A 16,037-nucleotide genomic window follows, 5' to 3' on the forward strand; every position below is an offset into this window, starting at 1 on the left:
TACTCTAATCTCTCACTAGCAAAAAGTTGAGAGTGAACAACCAAGCACCAATAGCTCATGCCAGTTATCCTAGACTCAGGAGGCTGAGATCTGAGGATCACATCAGAAGCCAGCCTGGAGAAGAAAAGTCTATGAGATTCTCATTTCAAACTACCTACCAGCATACCAAAAGTGGGAATTGGCACTGTGGCTCAAGTGGTAGAGGGTTTGCCTTGCACTGAAGAGCTCAAGGACAGCACCCAGGCCCAGAGTTCAAGCCCCAGGACCAACAAAAACAATAAGCAAGCAAACAAATAAACAAAAAGAAGTTATGGCTCAAGTGGTAGAGCACTAGCCTTGAGCAAAGAATCTCAGGGACAGATAGTATCCAGGCCATGAGTTCAAGCACCAGGACTAGCATAAAAATAAATGAATGAATGTCTAGAATCAAATCAATATTTGTCATATGTGTTTTACAATACTAAACATGAGATTGTCCTCTTTTTTTTTTTTTCTTGTTGCTTATGTGGTACTGAGGAATCGAACCCAGGGCCTCAGGCTTGCAAGGCAAACACTCTACCACTGAGCCACCTTCCCAGCCCATGAGATTGTCTCTTATTCATCCAAAATCTAAAACAACCCCTAATCCATTCCACCTATCCCTGTCTTTAGCATTCCAAGGATCTACATACAGAAAGGCTTGATATTTGTTAGTGATTATAAATGGTTACAAAAGAATGCAAAAGGGGAAGAGAATGAAATAAACTAAGTACAAAAGCACAGGAAATGTCTAAACAATTGGCATCTTGCTTGGCACTGTATGAAAATAGTAGTGAACCAATCTGAAAATGCAACTATCAACCAGAGGCTGATGCAATCTCAAGATTTCTAATAATGACTTGTGGTACCTAAGAAGAGAACAAAATCCAGTAATTCAATAGTTTATATAATACCAGCTATGAAAAGAAAGACAAATCACTTGCAAAATGTCTGCATTGTTTTTTAGTCACATTAAAAGTTGTGTTTTATGGGTGAGAAGTTCAAGTTATTTATATTGTTATTACTCACAATGGACTTGGCCTCAGGGTTTGATCTAAGGCTAAAACCTCCCACACTATGGTCTAAATACCACATGATGTATATCTCTATCACTTTTGAATATGAGTGGGCATTGTTTTCTGGTATATTTAGCATAGCTGGACTTTGATAGTAATTAAATGATCACCTACTACTAAATATCTTCCTTATACAACTATTCTTTTTTTTGGGGGGTGGGGTGGGGGTTGGTTGTGGAGCTTGAACTCTGGGCTGAGCATTGTCCCTGAGCCCTTCAGCTTAAGACTAGCACTCTACCACTTGAGCTACAATGCCACTTCCGGTTCTCTGGTGGTTAAGTGGAGATAAGAGTCTCACAGACTTTCCTACCCAGGCTAGCTTTGAACTGTGATCCTCAGATCTCAGTCTCCTGAGTAGCTAGGTTTACAGGCATGAGCCACCAACGCCTGGCGTAATTATTATTATCTATTGCTCCTTGCCCCTTTTTTGTAAATTTAATCTGTTATAGGTATTGCTTGCTAAACATAACTCTCTCTAGTTTTTTCTTTTAAGACTATAGTTTCTGAAGACAGAGACACTGTCCTTTGGAATTTCTCCCAGGATTTTTTATCAGAAATGCATACAAAAAATGCTATCTGAATAAAAATTAGAAGTTAATAAATGCCTCTATTGCTACTTAGAAAGGAATATATGGTTAGTAAGAGTTAGAAATACAATGAGATTAATAGAGACAGACAGCTAAGAATACCATACAGATTTTATTAACTATCATGTAGCAAAATCAACTAAATGGGGAATTAAAAGGAACTATTAGTGCTTGCTACAAAAATGGCAATACATGTTATGATAAAAATGTTTTCTCTGTCTTTAAAGTGTGAGTATATTTGTTGGAGACCAAGTATATAATTTAAGCATTTTAAATTAAATTCCTGGAACTGAGAGAGAGAAACAATACATTACAATAGAAAGAACAAGAGCTTTGGAAAGACTCCAGAATTTGAATTGTAATTGTACTGTTTATTAGCTGTGAGACTTGTCCTCATTTTCTGGTATATAATACTATCTATTGCTTGAGATTATGATTACAAGACACCATACTATGAAACAATATATAAAATGACAAATATTTGTTCCTCTGCCTTTGGGGATTCTTTTTTTAAGACAAGGTCTAGAGATTCAGACAAGTCTGGCCTCAAACTCCTAACTCCTGCCTCTGTCCCCAACACTGAATACACCAAACCAAGGAGGCAGTAGCTGTCAGGTATGTGGGCCCATTATTAACAGATATTTTCATTTTTTAGGAGAAAGAGTACGTCTCTATTGTAAAATCTGGCAATTTGAAAATGTTTGCCCCTTTGTTAAAAAAAGAGGGAGATATAGCACAATGTGAAAACATACCTATTTGGACTGCATATAGCATAGGTCACCAGTTTGGCACTTCTTGAAGTAGACAGTCTTTACCTTGGGAATCGGATAAAAGATGAAGGCACTCTTCTCCCTTAGTTGTTGTCGTTCTCGCGCAAATGTTTTCTTGAGACTATCAGGCTTCTTCACCTTATGATCAAAAACTTTATGGCTGGTATGTTTATATTACCCAGCACTACTTTCTAGCTGTCCTCACTGTAAACTACCAGGAAAGTCAATGGAAACAAATGGGTCACCAGACTGGTCAAAGTAAAGCCTGAGATCAGTAAAACCAGTATGAAGTATGTTTTGCTTGTTTGGTTTTGAATTTTTTTTTTTTTTTGTCGGTTGTGGGGCTTGAACTCTGGGCCTGGGCGCTATCCCTCAGCTCTTCAGCTCAAGGTTAGCACTCTACTGCTTGAGCCACAGTGCTACTTCTGGTTTTCTGGTGGTTTATTGGAGATAAGAGTCTCATGGACTTTCTTTCCTGCCTAGACTGACTTTGAACTGTGATCCTCAGATCTCAGCCTCCTAAGTAGCTAGGATTACAGGCGTGAGCCACCGGTAGCCCAGCTGGTTTTGAATTTTTTGAGGTAGAGTTCTACTATGTAGCCTAGGCTGGCCTTGAACTTGTGATCCTTCCGCCTTTGCTTCCCCAATGCTGGAATTACAGGCACATACCTCATGTGCAACAGTTTTATAATTGAGGGAAAGAAATTTGAGTTACCTACTAGTAGACAGAATTGGATTATTAAATGTAATTAATCTCTACACTTAACTCTTGGAACAGTGAAATTTGGAATAAAGAGAATACAAGGAATACAAGCTTTAATGCAGAACTTGATTTGACTCAGCTTCAACACTAAAGCTCAAATCATTTTTTTCAGGGAGGGGGGAATTTCCCAAACTCGAATATAGGGCCTAGGTGTCCTTGAGCTTTTCTCTCAAGGTTAACATTCTACCACTTGAGGCACAGGTCCACTTCTTGCTTTCTGGTGGTTAACTGGAGATAAAATTCTCATGAACTTTCCTGCCGAGGCTGGCTACAAACCACAATCCTCAGATTTCAGCCTCCTAAGTAGCTAGAATCACAGGTATGAGCCATCAATGCTCAGCAAGATGTTTTTAATTGAATCTGGTCAGTAATGGTTTAATTATAAAATAAGTTCTATAGGATATTGTTGATTAAAAAAAAGCAACTACAGTAATAAATTCATTTATAGTTAGTATTTGCTTAGTCTAAGATATATAGTTGACCCACCAAAAGTGAGTCAACAAGATATAAACTTCTTAAATAAAGCTTTGTGTGTGTGTGTGTGTGTGTGTGTGTCAGTTGTGGGGCTTGAACTCTGGGCCTGAGCGCTGTCCCTCAGCTCTTCAGCTCAAGGTGAGCGCTCTACCACTTGAGCTACAGCGCCACTTCCAGTTTTCTGGTAGTTTATTGGAGATAAGAGTTTCACAGACTTTCTTGCCCGGGCTGGCTTTGAACTATGATCCTCAGATCTCAGCCTCCTAAGTAGCTAGGATTACAGGCATGAGTCACCAGTGCCTGGCCCTTAAATAAAGCTTTAACAGGCAATGAGACTGAAGCACTAATAGTCTCCTAAGAAAAGCTCAGGGACAGATGGATTCACAGCCAAATTTGACTAGGCCTTTAAAGAAGAGCTAACAGTATTCTTCAAACTCTTCCATGAAATAGAAAAAGAAGGAATGCTATGAAATTCACTCTATGAAGCAACTATTATACTCATCTCAAAATCAGAGATACAACAGAGACAGAATTGTAGACTTATCTTGATGAACACTGATACAGTAAGTCTCAGTAAAATCTTTGCAAACAGAATTCAACAGTATATATATTTTAAAAAATCATGCATCACAATTAAGAGATGTGAAAGGAAGGTTCAACATACACAAATAAATCACATAATAGGACACAGAGTAAAAACTATATAATTGAATCAGTATCTGTAGAAAACCTTTGATAAAATTCAACGTTTTTTATTGTAAGAGCTCTGAAGAAGTTGGGAATAGAAGAGACATATTTTAAAGTACAAATAACAAAGCTATAGCTAGCATCATATTTAGTGGGGGAAAACTGAAATAATTTCTCCGAAAGTCAGGAACAAGACAAAGGATGCTGTCCACTTTCCCTGCTCTTATTCAATGTTGTGTTAAAATTCCTAGCCAGAGCAATAAGGTGAGAAAAAGAAATAAAAGTGATTCAAATAGTGAAAGAAGAAATCAAATTATTCCTATTTGCAGACAATATGAACCTGTGCTTATCAGACCTTACAGACTCTAACCATGTATACTGAAGCACTATTCACAATAGCCATATGATTGGATCAAGTGAGGTGCCCAACAACACATGAATGGATAAAGATGTGATGTATATATACACTATGAAATATTACACAGCCATGAAGAAAAATGGAATGTTATTTCTAGGAAAATAAATGCAACTGGAGGACACTCATATATTGAGTGAGACAAGACAAGTTCAAAAAATAAGATACAGAAGCTGGGCACTGGTGGCTCATGCCTGTAATCCTAGCTACTCAGTCAGGAGGCTGAGATCTGAGGATTGCGGTTCAAAGCTAGCCCAGGCAGGAAAGGCCGTGAAACTCTTATCTCCAATAAACCACCAGAAAACCGGAAGTGGCACTGTGGCTCAAGTGGTAGAGTGCTAGCCTTGAGCTGAAGAGCTGAGGGACAGTGCCCAGGCCCAGAGTTCAAGCCCCATGACTGACAAAAAAAAAGACACAGTGCACGTTTCCACTCATAAGTAGAATCTAGATTTTTAAAATATACATATTCATGACATGTACATACATAAAGACCCATACACATAATTATTTTTATGGATAAACAGATCATAAATGAAACTAAGGGAGTATTTAGGAGGGGACCTTAAAGGAAAAAGAAAGAGGGTAAAGAGTTTTGTAATATACTGAAAGTACATATGTAACAGCAATAAAGAACCTCAATGATTGGGGCTGGGAAGGTGGCTCAGTGGAAGAGCGCTTGCCTTGCATGCATGAGGCCCTGGGTTTGATTCCTCAGCATCACATAAGCAAAAAGAAAAAAGCCAGAAGTGGCGCTGTGGCTCAAGGAGTAGAGCACTAGCCTTGAGCTGAAGAGCTGAGGGACAGCGCCCAGACCCAGCGTTCAGGCCCCACGACCAGACCCAAAAAAAGAACCTCAATGAGAGCTATTGACCAATAGAGGGATGAGGGTGTACTAGTGGGAGGCTAACAAGGAAGATAAAGGAGGCTCAATACTATTTGCAATTATGAAAATAGAAAAGTGAAGGCTGAGATGAGAGACTATTTTCATTGCATCTGTTTGCATTGTTGGAATGTTTTTCCATGTGTCTGCTTTATTAGATTCATTAACCAAGAAACTGTTGAGCCAGGTGCTGGTGGCTCATACCTATAATCATAGCTACTTAGGAGGCTGAGATTTGAGGATTGCAGTTTGAAGATAGCTCAGGCAGGAAAGTCCCCGTGAGACTTATTTCTAATAAACTACTCAAAAAGCTGAAAGTAGAACTGTGGCTAAAGTGGTAGAGTGCTAGCCTTGAGCACAAAGAGGCTCAGGGACAGTGCCCAGACTTTGAGTTCAAGTCCCAGGACAAGCCAAAAAAAGAAAAAAGAAAAGAAACTGTCCTTAAAAGCAGCTATTGATATGGAAAGGAAATGAGAATAAAGAATATGTACTAATTAAGTCTGTCAAGTCACATGCTTCTCTTAGACCCTGCACTGGATACCATGAGGAAATGCTCAACAATTAGACCTCTATTGCATAGAAACAACTGGCCCTGAATTATTTCCTTTTGGTTTATTCTCTGTTGACACTGTTTTTTATTTCTGTACCCTTTGTTTTGTATATAAGTTTACCTGTTTTGGGGAAGGAGAGGGGAAATCACATAGAAACAGTAAAACAAAGGGTGAACCAATGCAACAATGATACTCATTAGAGCAGCAACTTGGTGGAGAGAGGAGTTCAAAAAGAAATGTACTCATTATCTCACTTTTGTAACTGTAGCCCCTCTGTACATCACCTTTACAATAAAAATTTTTAAAAATTTAGGGGCTGGGAAGGTGGCTCAGTGGTAGAGCGTTTGCCTTGCATGCCTGAGGCCCTGGGTTCGATTCCTCAGCACCACATAGGCAAAAAGAAAAAAGCTGGAAGTGGCGCTGTGGCTCAAGAGGTAGAGCGCTAGCCTTGAGCTGAAGAGCTGAGGGACAGCGCCCAGGCCCAGAGTTCAGGCCCCACAACTGGACCCAAAAAAAATTTTTTTTTAAATTTAAAGGGTGAAGATGGAGAGACCACAGCTTAGGGTGCTCCTCATACCCTCAGAGTATCAAAAGGAAGGAAGGAAGGAAGGAAGGAAGGAAGGAAGGAAGGAAGGAAGGAAGGAAGGAAGGAAGAAGGAAGGAAGGAAGGAAGGAAGGAAGGAAGGAAGGAAGGAAGGAAGGAAGGAAGGAAGGAAGGAAGGAAGGAAGGAAGGAAGGAAGGAAGGAGAGAAAAAAGAAAAAGGAGAAAAAAGAAAAAAAAGAAAGAAAAGCAAAACCTGTTTCAATTGTTTTGGGAAGAGGAAAGAGGGAGAGTGATAGAGAAGTGAGATAGAGTAGAATACATTATAAAGGTGTGTGGAAATGTAACAATAAAATATCTCCTATAAAACTGGCATAAACTACTTATAAAAAGAAATATGATATCCTTGGAAAAAAAGGAGTTTACAAGCCAGTTAGTGAAGATATAGCAAAGGAATGATAACCATTTTTCTGTTTACTACACGAAAAAGCTTTCAAGTTATTGAAAAGATCTTACCAACATTTAAGCTAAGCCTAATTATATGTAAGAACACTGAAACTAAAAGTTTCAGAATCAGGAAATGTATTATCAAATGAACAATGTTTAATAACTTTCTCCCTCTTAATTTCATTCATCAAGTGGTATTTTTAGCTTTTCTCAACCTACACTCCCAACTTGTCATTGTAGGTCTGTGATTCTTCCATTTTTTATGATTTGTCATTTCACTCCACTATAGTCACTTTTCCTCCTTCTGGGGTGCATAATGAAGCTTCTATTGCTTATGAATATGTATTTTATAAATTCAATAGCTAACAAATGCAAATATATATCCTACGATCAATAACCTACTTGTTATTCCTTAATACAGCAAGAAAGTGCCTGCTTTGGGCTCAGTACTTAGAGCTTTCCCCATTTATGAAATTCTCTCTGTAGATATTCATGCATTTCGCTTACTTTTTTAAGGGAGCTCAAAAAATCACAGCACAGAAGTGACTACTCTGTGTAAGATAGCATTTTCTACTCTCCTTAATCTTCCCCAATATATATAACTTCCTACAATATTAAGTATTAATTACCTGCTTTGTCTACATATCATCTGTTTCACCTATGTAGTAAGTTCCACTGGGTTCACACATTATAACTGCTATAAGCACCAGGACAGAGCCTGATAAAATAAGCAATAAATATTTGCTAAATAAGTAACTGCCTAAGATACGTAATATGAGACCTGTGACAACTGTTAGAACAAGACTATTCATGACTTTCTTTCCCCAATTCTTTGTTTATATTATTTATTTTAAAAGTTGCCTAAAGCAAATTACCATGGGATTTTAGATAGCACCTATTATATAATAACTTTATAAATATTTTTGATGGGTACTTAGTAAAAAACTTGTTTCTCAATTCCTAAGTATAATAACTGTTCTTCCATCCTATACAGTTAGTATTTCACTGCACTGATCTGGTAGTTAAGCAAAAATGAAGATTATTTTAGAGCAGTGCGACAGTACTGTAAGAAATATGGAATCTATTGACCAGTAAGTTCTTTTGTTTGACTAAGCAAGTTTCTCTTCAGTAGGGACTTTGGTCACTCAGGTTCTCAATATGACCAAACATTAATTGTGTAGTAATTCTATGTCATATGACTTAAGTTTTACAGATACTAATCAGATTAGAAATCTACTCAGAGAACTGTCATTTGGCTTGTCATAAAGCTACTTAACAGAAGAGCCCATACCAAACACAACCACAGTGACTCTCCATTCATTATTTCTACCACAGCACTGCCTGTTTTAAAAGATGATTTCATATATTATGCAATAAAAGCTTTTTTCTTGTAAATAAAATTTCTTTTTTTTTTTTTTAACCTTAAAAGTATGTCAACCACATACTGTATTATAAGGGAAGAAAAAGTTACTACCTAACTGAAGGATAGGAATGCCATCAGATTTCAACCTCACTTACAATTTCTATGTGAAAATGAATAACTCAAAGAAGACAACAGTATTTGCTTATTAGAACCAAAGTAAAAATCCACAGAATCATTTTTAACTGGTTAATAGCCCAGAGAAAACAAAGGTAACTATAACATATAGAAATGAGTTGCAAAAAGCATGCACAGAAAAGACATGATTTCATTTAGAAAAGCATGCTTCAATTAAATTTGCAGGCAATCTAAGGAAAATGCAAAACTGACATATAAAACTTACCTACTTTAAATTTAAAATACATTTATAGAAAGTCTCTGGTCAGAACAAGCCAACAACAGGAAGTAGCCAGAAATTACAATTAATATAAAAGAAAAATTTAAGAGGAAATGTTTTGCTAGACTCCTATTTTCAGTCTTAGCATCAAGAAATGAGTGATTATTTGCAATGAAGTTGGCAAGACAAGAAATTGCATTAAATTTTATCAATCTTTTAAGTGGCTTTTCTCTTTTTTTCCTAAAAAATGGGAAAAATGTATTTTATACTTCTTTGTATTATTCTTTTTATTGTTATATTACAATTTATTTTTACTGTCTCACAAAAATAAGATGGAGGTATTTTTAAGTAGTTGGACTTACTAGTTCAAATTACCCTGATAACTTCCTTTGGTAAGAGGAAAATCATATAGTACCAATAATGAAAAGCCAAATAAGAGATCCAAGAAGAAATTAACTCAGAAGGCGACCAACTGCGTAGCTTATTCTTACCTTGGCTGTTTTTTTCACGGGTTGACATTTTTGCTGGTTGAGACAAAAATGAAATATCTTACCAAAAAAACCAAACAAACCAACTGAGCATTTTCTTAAATGACTACAGTAATGCATGTCTCTTTCATTACTATGAGCTAATAATAAATGGAAGTTGATATTTTTATCAACTACCAAAAACTTAAACTGAGCAAAGTAATTTTAAAAAAGATTTAATTTACCTTGATTGATGATGATATCTTTATGCCTAAAAAAGGGAATTCAAAGAACACATTTATAATTTCATATGGCTAAGCATTAAAAAATCACTTGGTGGTTTTACAAAAATCTGAGGCCTAAGGCATATTCAAGTAAAATTCAGCCAACCATGTTTTTCAGTTTCTCATTGGTTTCAACTACTATATACTGTCTTATGAAACAATGAGCCAGGCACTAGTGACTCAAGTCTATAATCCTAGCTACTCAGGAGGCTGAGATCTAAAGACCATGATTCAAAGCCAGCCCAGGTAAGGAAGTCCATTAAGACTGCTGTCTCCAATTAATCAGCAAAAAAATAGAAGTAGAGTTGTAGCTCAAGTAGTAGAGTGCTAGCCTTGAGCAAAAAAGCTCAGGGACAGTGGCCAGGCCCTTAGTTCAAGCCCCAGACCTACATCAATTAAGTGGCTCATGCCTGTAATCCTAGCTACTTAGGAGGCTGAGATCTAAGGATCACGGTTCAAAGCCAGCCCAGGGAGGAAAGCCCGTTTGACTCTTATGTCTAATACACCACTCAGAAAACCAGAAATGGCAGTGTGGCTGAAGGGGTAGAGTGCTCACCTTGAACTGAAGAGCTGAAGGACAGCACCCAGGCCCAGAGTTCAAGCCCCATGACTGACCAACTCAAACAAACAACAACAACAAAAAAAACGAACAAAAATCCACACACACGATATTGAGAAGAAAAAAAGAGGGTATATAATAGAACATGAATTTAAAAAAACTTCAAACCGGGCACATAATTACATATATAAACATGATAGTTACAGATTAATATGTAACTGAGAAAGTATACTTACTTGTCTGCATTTTTTATAACTTTTGATATTAATTTTGATGTTGTAGCTGCTCTCAATAATTTATTACGAGTATCATCTGAATTTTCCCATGAATTATGTGACTTTTCAGTTGTCAGTGGTCGTTTTATGCTAAAAGAAACACATTAATCTCTTAAGAGAAAAATCCTGAGTAGCAATACATATAATTGATAGTTCAAGCAGAACATAAAAACAGTGATTAACACTTCCTTAAAGCTAATCCAGGAAAGAGAAAGGAGGATTAGTTGAGAGAATATGCCTGGATGAGTGAAGGAGTTAACAAGGCAATTACCAGTCTGGTTTTTTTGTTTGTTTTTTGGTCAGTCGTGGGGCTTGAACTTGGGCTTGGGAGCTGTCCCTGCGCTCTTCAGCTCAAGGCGAGCGCTCTACTGCTTGAGCCACAGCACCACTTCCGGTTTTCTAGTGGTTTTATTGGAGATAAGAGTCTCACAGACTTTCCTGCTTGGGCTGGCTTTGAATTGTGATCCTCAGATCTCAGCCTCCTGAGGAGTTAGGATTACAGGCGTGACGGCGCCTGGCTTACCAGTCTATTTTATAATTTCTGTATTATTCAGAAGACTCACCAAAACAAATATTATCTGATTTTTTTAATCTACTTTTTTCCTGTTAGTAGAAAAAATTGCTTAAATGTCTAAGTTTGTAGTTTAAAAATCTGTACTTTTAAATTAGTCATTGATTACAACGTTGCATCTTACATTTTTAGTGTAATTGTCTCATCTGAATAATTTATATATAGTACAAACAATTTCTAAATAAATTGTGAGACTTAAAAGTGAAACTCTTCTTCATAGCTTTAGAGATAATTTTCCCCAGGATCAAAAATAAAGATTCAATACACACAAAACATGTGAGATCATCAATGCCAATTCCCTATAAGGTTTATTGAAATTTTCTGTTTTATTAGTAACTTTTTGGCAGCATTGCTAACTATCCTAAAACTCATCCAGTCTTCAATACTTCTTGCAATATAGTACATCCAAAAAGCAATTTTATAGAAGGGAAGCACACTTCCAGGAGACCTCAAGAAGCTGAAAAAAAAAACAAACAATGGGACAAAGATACCAAGTCAAAGCAGAACCTTAAACTGATTAGAAAAGCCACCTTTAACCACACACAATTTGAAATTGTGTAACATTAATAAAGAATATCCAAAAACAACTCCACAGGAATCAGACAGAAGAATTACAAACCATTTAGAAAGCACCAGAGTCTGCATGAGAAACAGAGACAAAGCATTTTGTAAATGGTAAACATGCATAATCAAGTAGAAGGTATTCTGGTTTTCCAAACTTCTACTGTAGACTTTGAGGCAAAATATTAAACTGGACAAATAAAATGTTATGGTTGTCATATGAACATTGTTAAAAATCCTAAGCAGTCCTGGGAATAGTTTGTCTCCTAAGATCTCCAAGCAGGTGTATGATGATAAAATACATACCCTATTATAAGTCTTGAATAAGCATTTCTAAAAATAGGAAATTCAATTATTTGATTTTGATACCTGATTACTAATAAAAGTGAACACCCAGCATGCAGTTTTAGACACCCAATTTAGTTTTACACATATTGTTAAGAATGATTTTCCTTTCTCCTCTCTCAAAATTTTAAAATATTATTATGGATGCAGCGAAAAGCCCTCAAGCAAGTCTTTAGCATAGAAAAGACCAAGTGAACCAAATTCATTTCTCTACTCAAGCAAGAACTTATCCTCCCAAGACCCCAAACTGAAACTGAGATGCAGCCACAATGAAGAACCATTTGTTAAGAAGGGTCCTTGCAAGCTGAAGGTTGTAATGATGCCAAAATGGGGTGAGGACAATTATATATCGCCATTTTCTATCCATGGGTATAATTTAGACACAGCTCTGAAAAAATTAAAAATTATTATAGTTTTAAATAATAGCATTTGAGTTTTTCGACTATTTCTCTTTTATCAAATTTTATAACAGAGTTTCTTTTCTAGTTTTACTGAAAAATTTTGACCTTAAATCTTTATTCCCCAATGTGCTAAAAATACATATCATGGCAATGGAGAAAAAAAGCACTATGCTTTTCTCTTAGAATCCATGGATAGCCCCTTATTTCCCCATCACAGAATTTAGGTATCTTTACAACCATTCCCTAGCTCTGTACTTGGGGACAGTTAAAACCTTTTGGTGGGAGTAGAATTCTTGCTTTCTGGAGTTTGTCTGTGTATTTGGAGAGGCTGTGAAGAGGGCTGGGGAGAAGGTGATGCTCGAATTTGTGGACTTTGATCATTAGAATGAGATTCCTCTTTTTTTTCTCTCTGTCCTTGAGGTTTTTCTTTCTTTTTTTCTGTACCACTGTAAAATAAAGTATAACATGGAACAATACACATTTAAACAAATTTTGAAAATCAAAATAATAGGACTATTATGTAATTCAAACCCTAAGCGCCATATAGGTAACATAATTCACACTGCTTTATTTAATATAAAAAATAACTTTGAAAACTCTGAAAGCTATTAAGATCTTCAGTGAAAAATTTATAAAAATACTAAAGTGGGCTGGGGGTGTGGTTCAAGTTCTAGAGCAACTGCTGGGCAAACAAGAAGCTCCGTGTTTCAATACCCCAGTACTACCCCTCTGAATGCCTTCTCCCTTCCCCCAAAAAGCGAAGGTAATACATCCTATGAAAATTGCTCTTTTGCACTAGCCTTGAGCTGAAGAGCTGAGGGACAGCGCCCAGGCCCAGAGTTCAGGCCCCACGACCGGACCCAAAAAAAAAAAAAGAAAATTGCTCTTTTGGACAGAAATTACCTTTAACGAATTGTGGATGGGAGGAAGTTGTTTAACAGCAAGAAAACTCTGACTCCAACTTACCCAATTTAAAGGGTTAGAGACACAATACCCATAAAAACAAACTGATGTTAGACACACTAAATGCTTATGTTTAACAGTTTATTTTGTAATTCCTCTGTATACATCTGCTCATGTTGAGGCGTTTTCCCCGCTTTGTTGCAGTGTTAGAGATCTATACCCAGGGCCTTACATATGCTAGGCAAGCATTCCATTACTGTGCTATATTCCTAACTCCCAACAATGGAGTTTTTATTCCTTTGATTTTTTTTCAAAGAGGATTTTGCTTGTATTTAAGTCTGCTTGGAACTTTCTGTGCAGAGTAGGCTGGCCTCAAACTTGTGATCCTCTTGCCCCAGCCTCCTGAGTGCTGGGGAAACAGGTATGCACTACAATACTCAGCTTAACAGAGATTATTATTTTTTTTTTTGCTGCTTTTTTTTGGGGGTGGGGGTGGGGGTGGGGAAGGGTCTGGTCATGGGGCCTGAAATCTGGGTCTGGGCACTGTCCCTCAGCTCTTCAGCTCTACCACTAATGCTCTACCACTTGAGCCACAGCGCCACTTCCGGCTTTTTTCTTTTTTTGCTTATGTGGTGCTGAGGAATTGAACCCAGGCCTCATGCATGCGAGGCAAGCACTCTACCACTGAGCCACCTTCCCAGCCCCTAGGTTTTTTTTTTTTAAAGTGGTACTAGGGCTTGAATCCAAAGGTTTGAGCTTGCTAGGCAGCTGTTTTTGAGCCACACCTCCAGCCCTAGAGTTTAAATCTTAACAAGAATTTATGTCTTCCCCAAAAGGAAGGAAACAACAAAGGAAACTGATGAAATATACATAGGAAAAAAACCCTGCAAGTTCTACAAAATGAATCTACAAAAACTAAATTAACTAAATTGTTAAATTGGGACGAGACAATGTTTTCAAATCACAGGAAAACTTTGCTTTACCCAAGTTTTAAATTTCTCACTGTTTTCTTTCATAATAACACTGACAATACTACATTTAAATACAGATTCAAAGGTGAAATAAAATAGTTAAAATATTTATGTGTAATTTAATGATTCTATACTTGGACACTTTTTGTTTTTCTATTTGTCCTGGAGCTTCAACTCTGGGCCTGGGTGCTGTCCCTGAGCTTTTTTCTCAAGGCTAGCACTCTACCACTTGAGCCACAGTGCCACTTTTGGCTTTTTCTGTGATTAATTGGAGATAAGAGTCTCACAGACTTTCCTGCCAGGGCTGAATTCCAAGCTGTGATCCTCAGATCTCAGCCTCCTGGGTACCTAGGATTACAGGTGTGAGCCACCAGTGTCTGGCTGTACTTTGACTTTCAATCAATATACCACATTCCACTCCTAATCATACTTACTAAGTCAACAAGATCACAATGATTACAAAGCAGAAGATAAAAAGATTAACATTCCAATGTTGAAAAGGCAAAAAACTATCAACACTCTATAGTTCTTAATCAATGGACGTTTTGTAATTTTACTGTAAGGTGCATTTGTCTATATGGAAGTACATTCCAACAACATTTTTAACAAATATATTAGAGCACATGCAATTTAACTATTACAACAATTATTGAAATGTAACACCATTTTGACAGTAACATTTTTTATGTTTACATTAGTTGTAGACATGGGGATTTTATTGTTACATTTCTACACATTCACACTTTATCTGATTCAATTCTGATATCTTCTGATTTCACACTAGCCACTGACTGACTTCATGTTCAGTTTTTTTCAATCCTAAAAAATAAAAATTTACCTCAAAAATATCAAATTAACCTTGAATTTAAAACCTGAGTTAGAACTGAGTTCTTTCCTATTGGTTTTCAAACTATCCTGAATGCTGTTTTAGGTGAGAGCAGTACAACCAAAGTAAGATTTTCTTTCTGGGCTTTTTAAAAGCAAAATACAGCATCCTTGTATCATAAAGAAACAAATTCATCTGGTCTTAAATAACTGAATCATTATTATGCATAATATTGATCGCTTTATGAAAAATAACACAACAGCTAATCAAGAAAACTGAATGAATCCAAAGTGCTATTAGAAATATAAATTTAACAAAAACTGTATTAAAAACTTTTACTATGAATTATATCAGAAAATTTCTCCTAAAAGTGGAACATAGGTAATAAATTTTAACACTGTCTGAAAAGGAAACTGTAGATTCTTTGATATTGACTTTAAAGATTAAATTCTAGAACATTATTTTTTTTAATTGTTATTTTTTTCATTATTCCATAAAGCCACCTGTTTGGGTGAGCATATATACTTCCACACTAAAAATTTCAAGCACTGGCATTAATTCATTGAGGTAAGTGCTTTCCATCAGTATACTGTGACCTTAGAATTTTTCTCATGTACTCTGAAGAAAACAGTTTTAAAATAATGTAATTTATCTGCTATAGTTTCTCCAACTCTGAATGGAATAATCTACTAGGAATCTGAAAAAAGAGAAAAATTCTATAAGCAATTTTATAGAATTTTATCTATAGCCCAACAAATCTCTAGCCCAACAAAACTTACCTCCTCCTTTTTCTTGTTCTCCTTTTCCCTACTGGAGAATCACCTTAAAGCCTAGCACTTGCCACTTGAGTGATATTCTCAGGCCTTTGGCTTTTAGTTTTTCAGATAGGGCCATGCTAACTTTGTCCA

At 36.5% G+C, this 16,037-nt stretch overlaps 1 protein-coding gene across 2 annotated transcripts in view; it reads right to left on the minus strand.

Moving 5' to 3' along the window:
* Nucleotides 1–16,037, minus strand: part of Eml4 (EMAP like 4) — a 121,217-nt gene that overhangs the window by 51,210 nt on the left and 53,970 nt on the right. The window contains exons 4-7 of one of the 2 annotated variants that reach the window (XM_042675396.1): nucleotides 12,702–12,875; nucleotides 10,513–10,641; nucleotides 9,679–9,704; nucleotides 9,458–9,490 (exon numbers count right to left, since the gene is read on the minus strand). In XM_042675396.1, coding sequence (XP_042531330.1) covers nucleotides 9,458–9,490; nucleotides 9,679–9,704; nucleotides 10,513–10,641; nucleotides 12,702–12,875 — 362 coding nt within the window. The remainder of the gene's footprint in view (nucleotides 1–9,457; nucleotides 9,491–9,678; nucleotides 9,705–10,512; nucleotides 10,642–12,701; nucleotides 12,876–16,037) is intronic. The other variant, XM_042675397.1, reaches the window with a different exon arrangement.

This window comes from Dipodomys spectabilis, unplaced genomic scaffold, assembly GCF_019054845.1.
Source record: "Dipodomys spectabilis isolate Male_0828 unplaced genomic scaffold, ASM1905484v1 ptg000026l, whole genome shotgun sequence".
Taxonomy (NCBI): Eukaryota; Metazoa; Chordata; class Mammalia; order Rodentia; family Heteromyidae; genus Dipodomys; species Dipodomys spectabilis.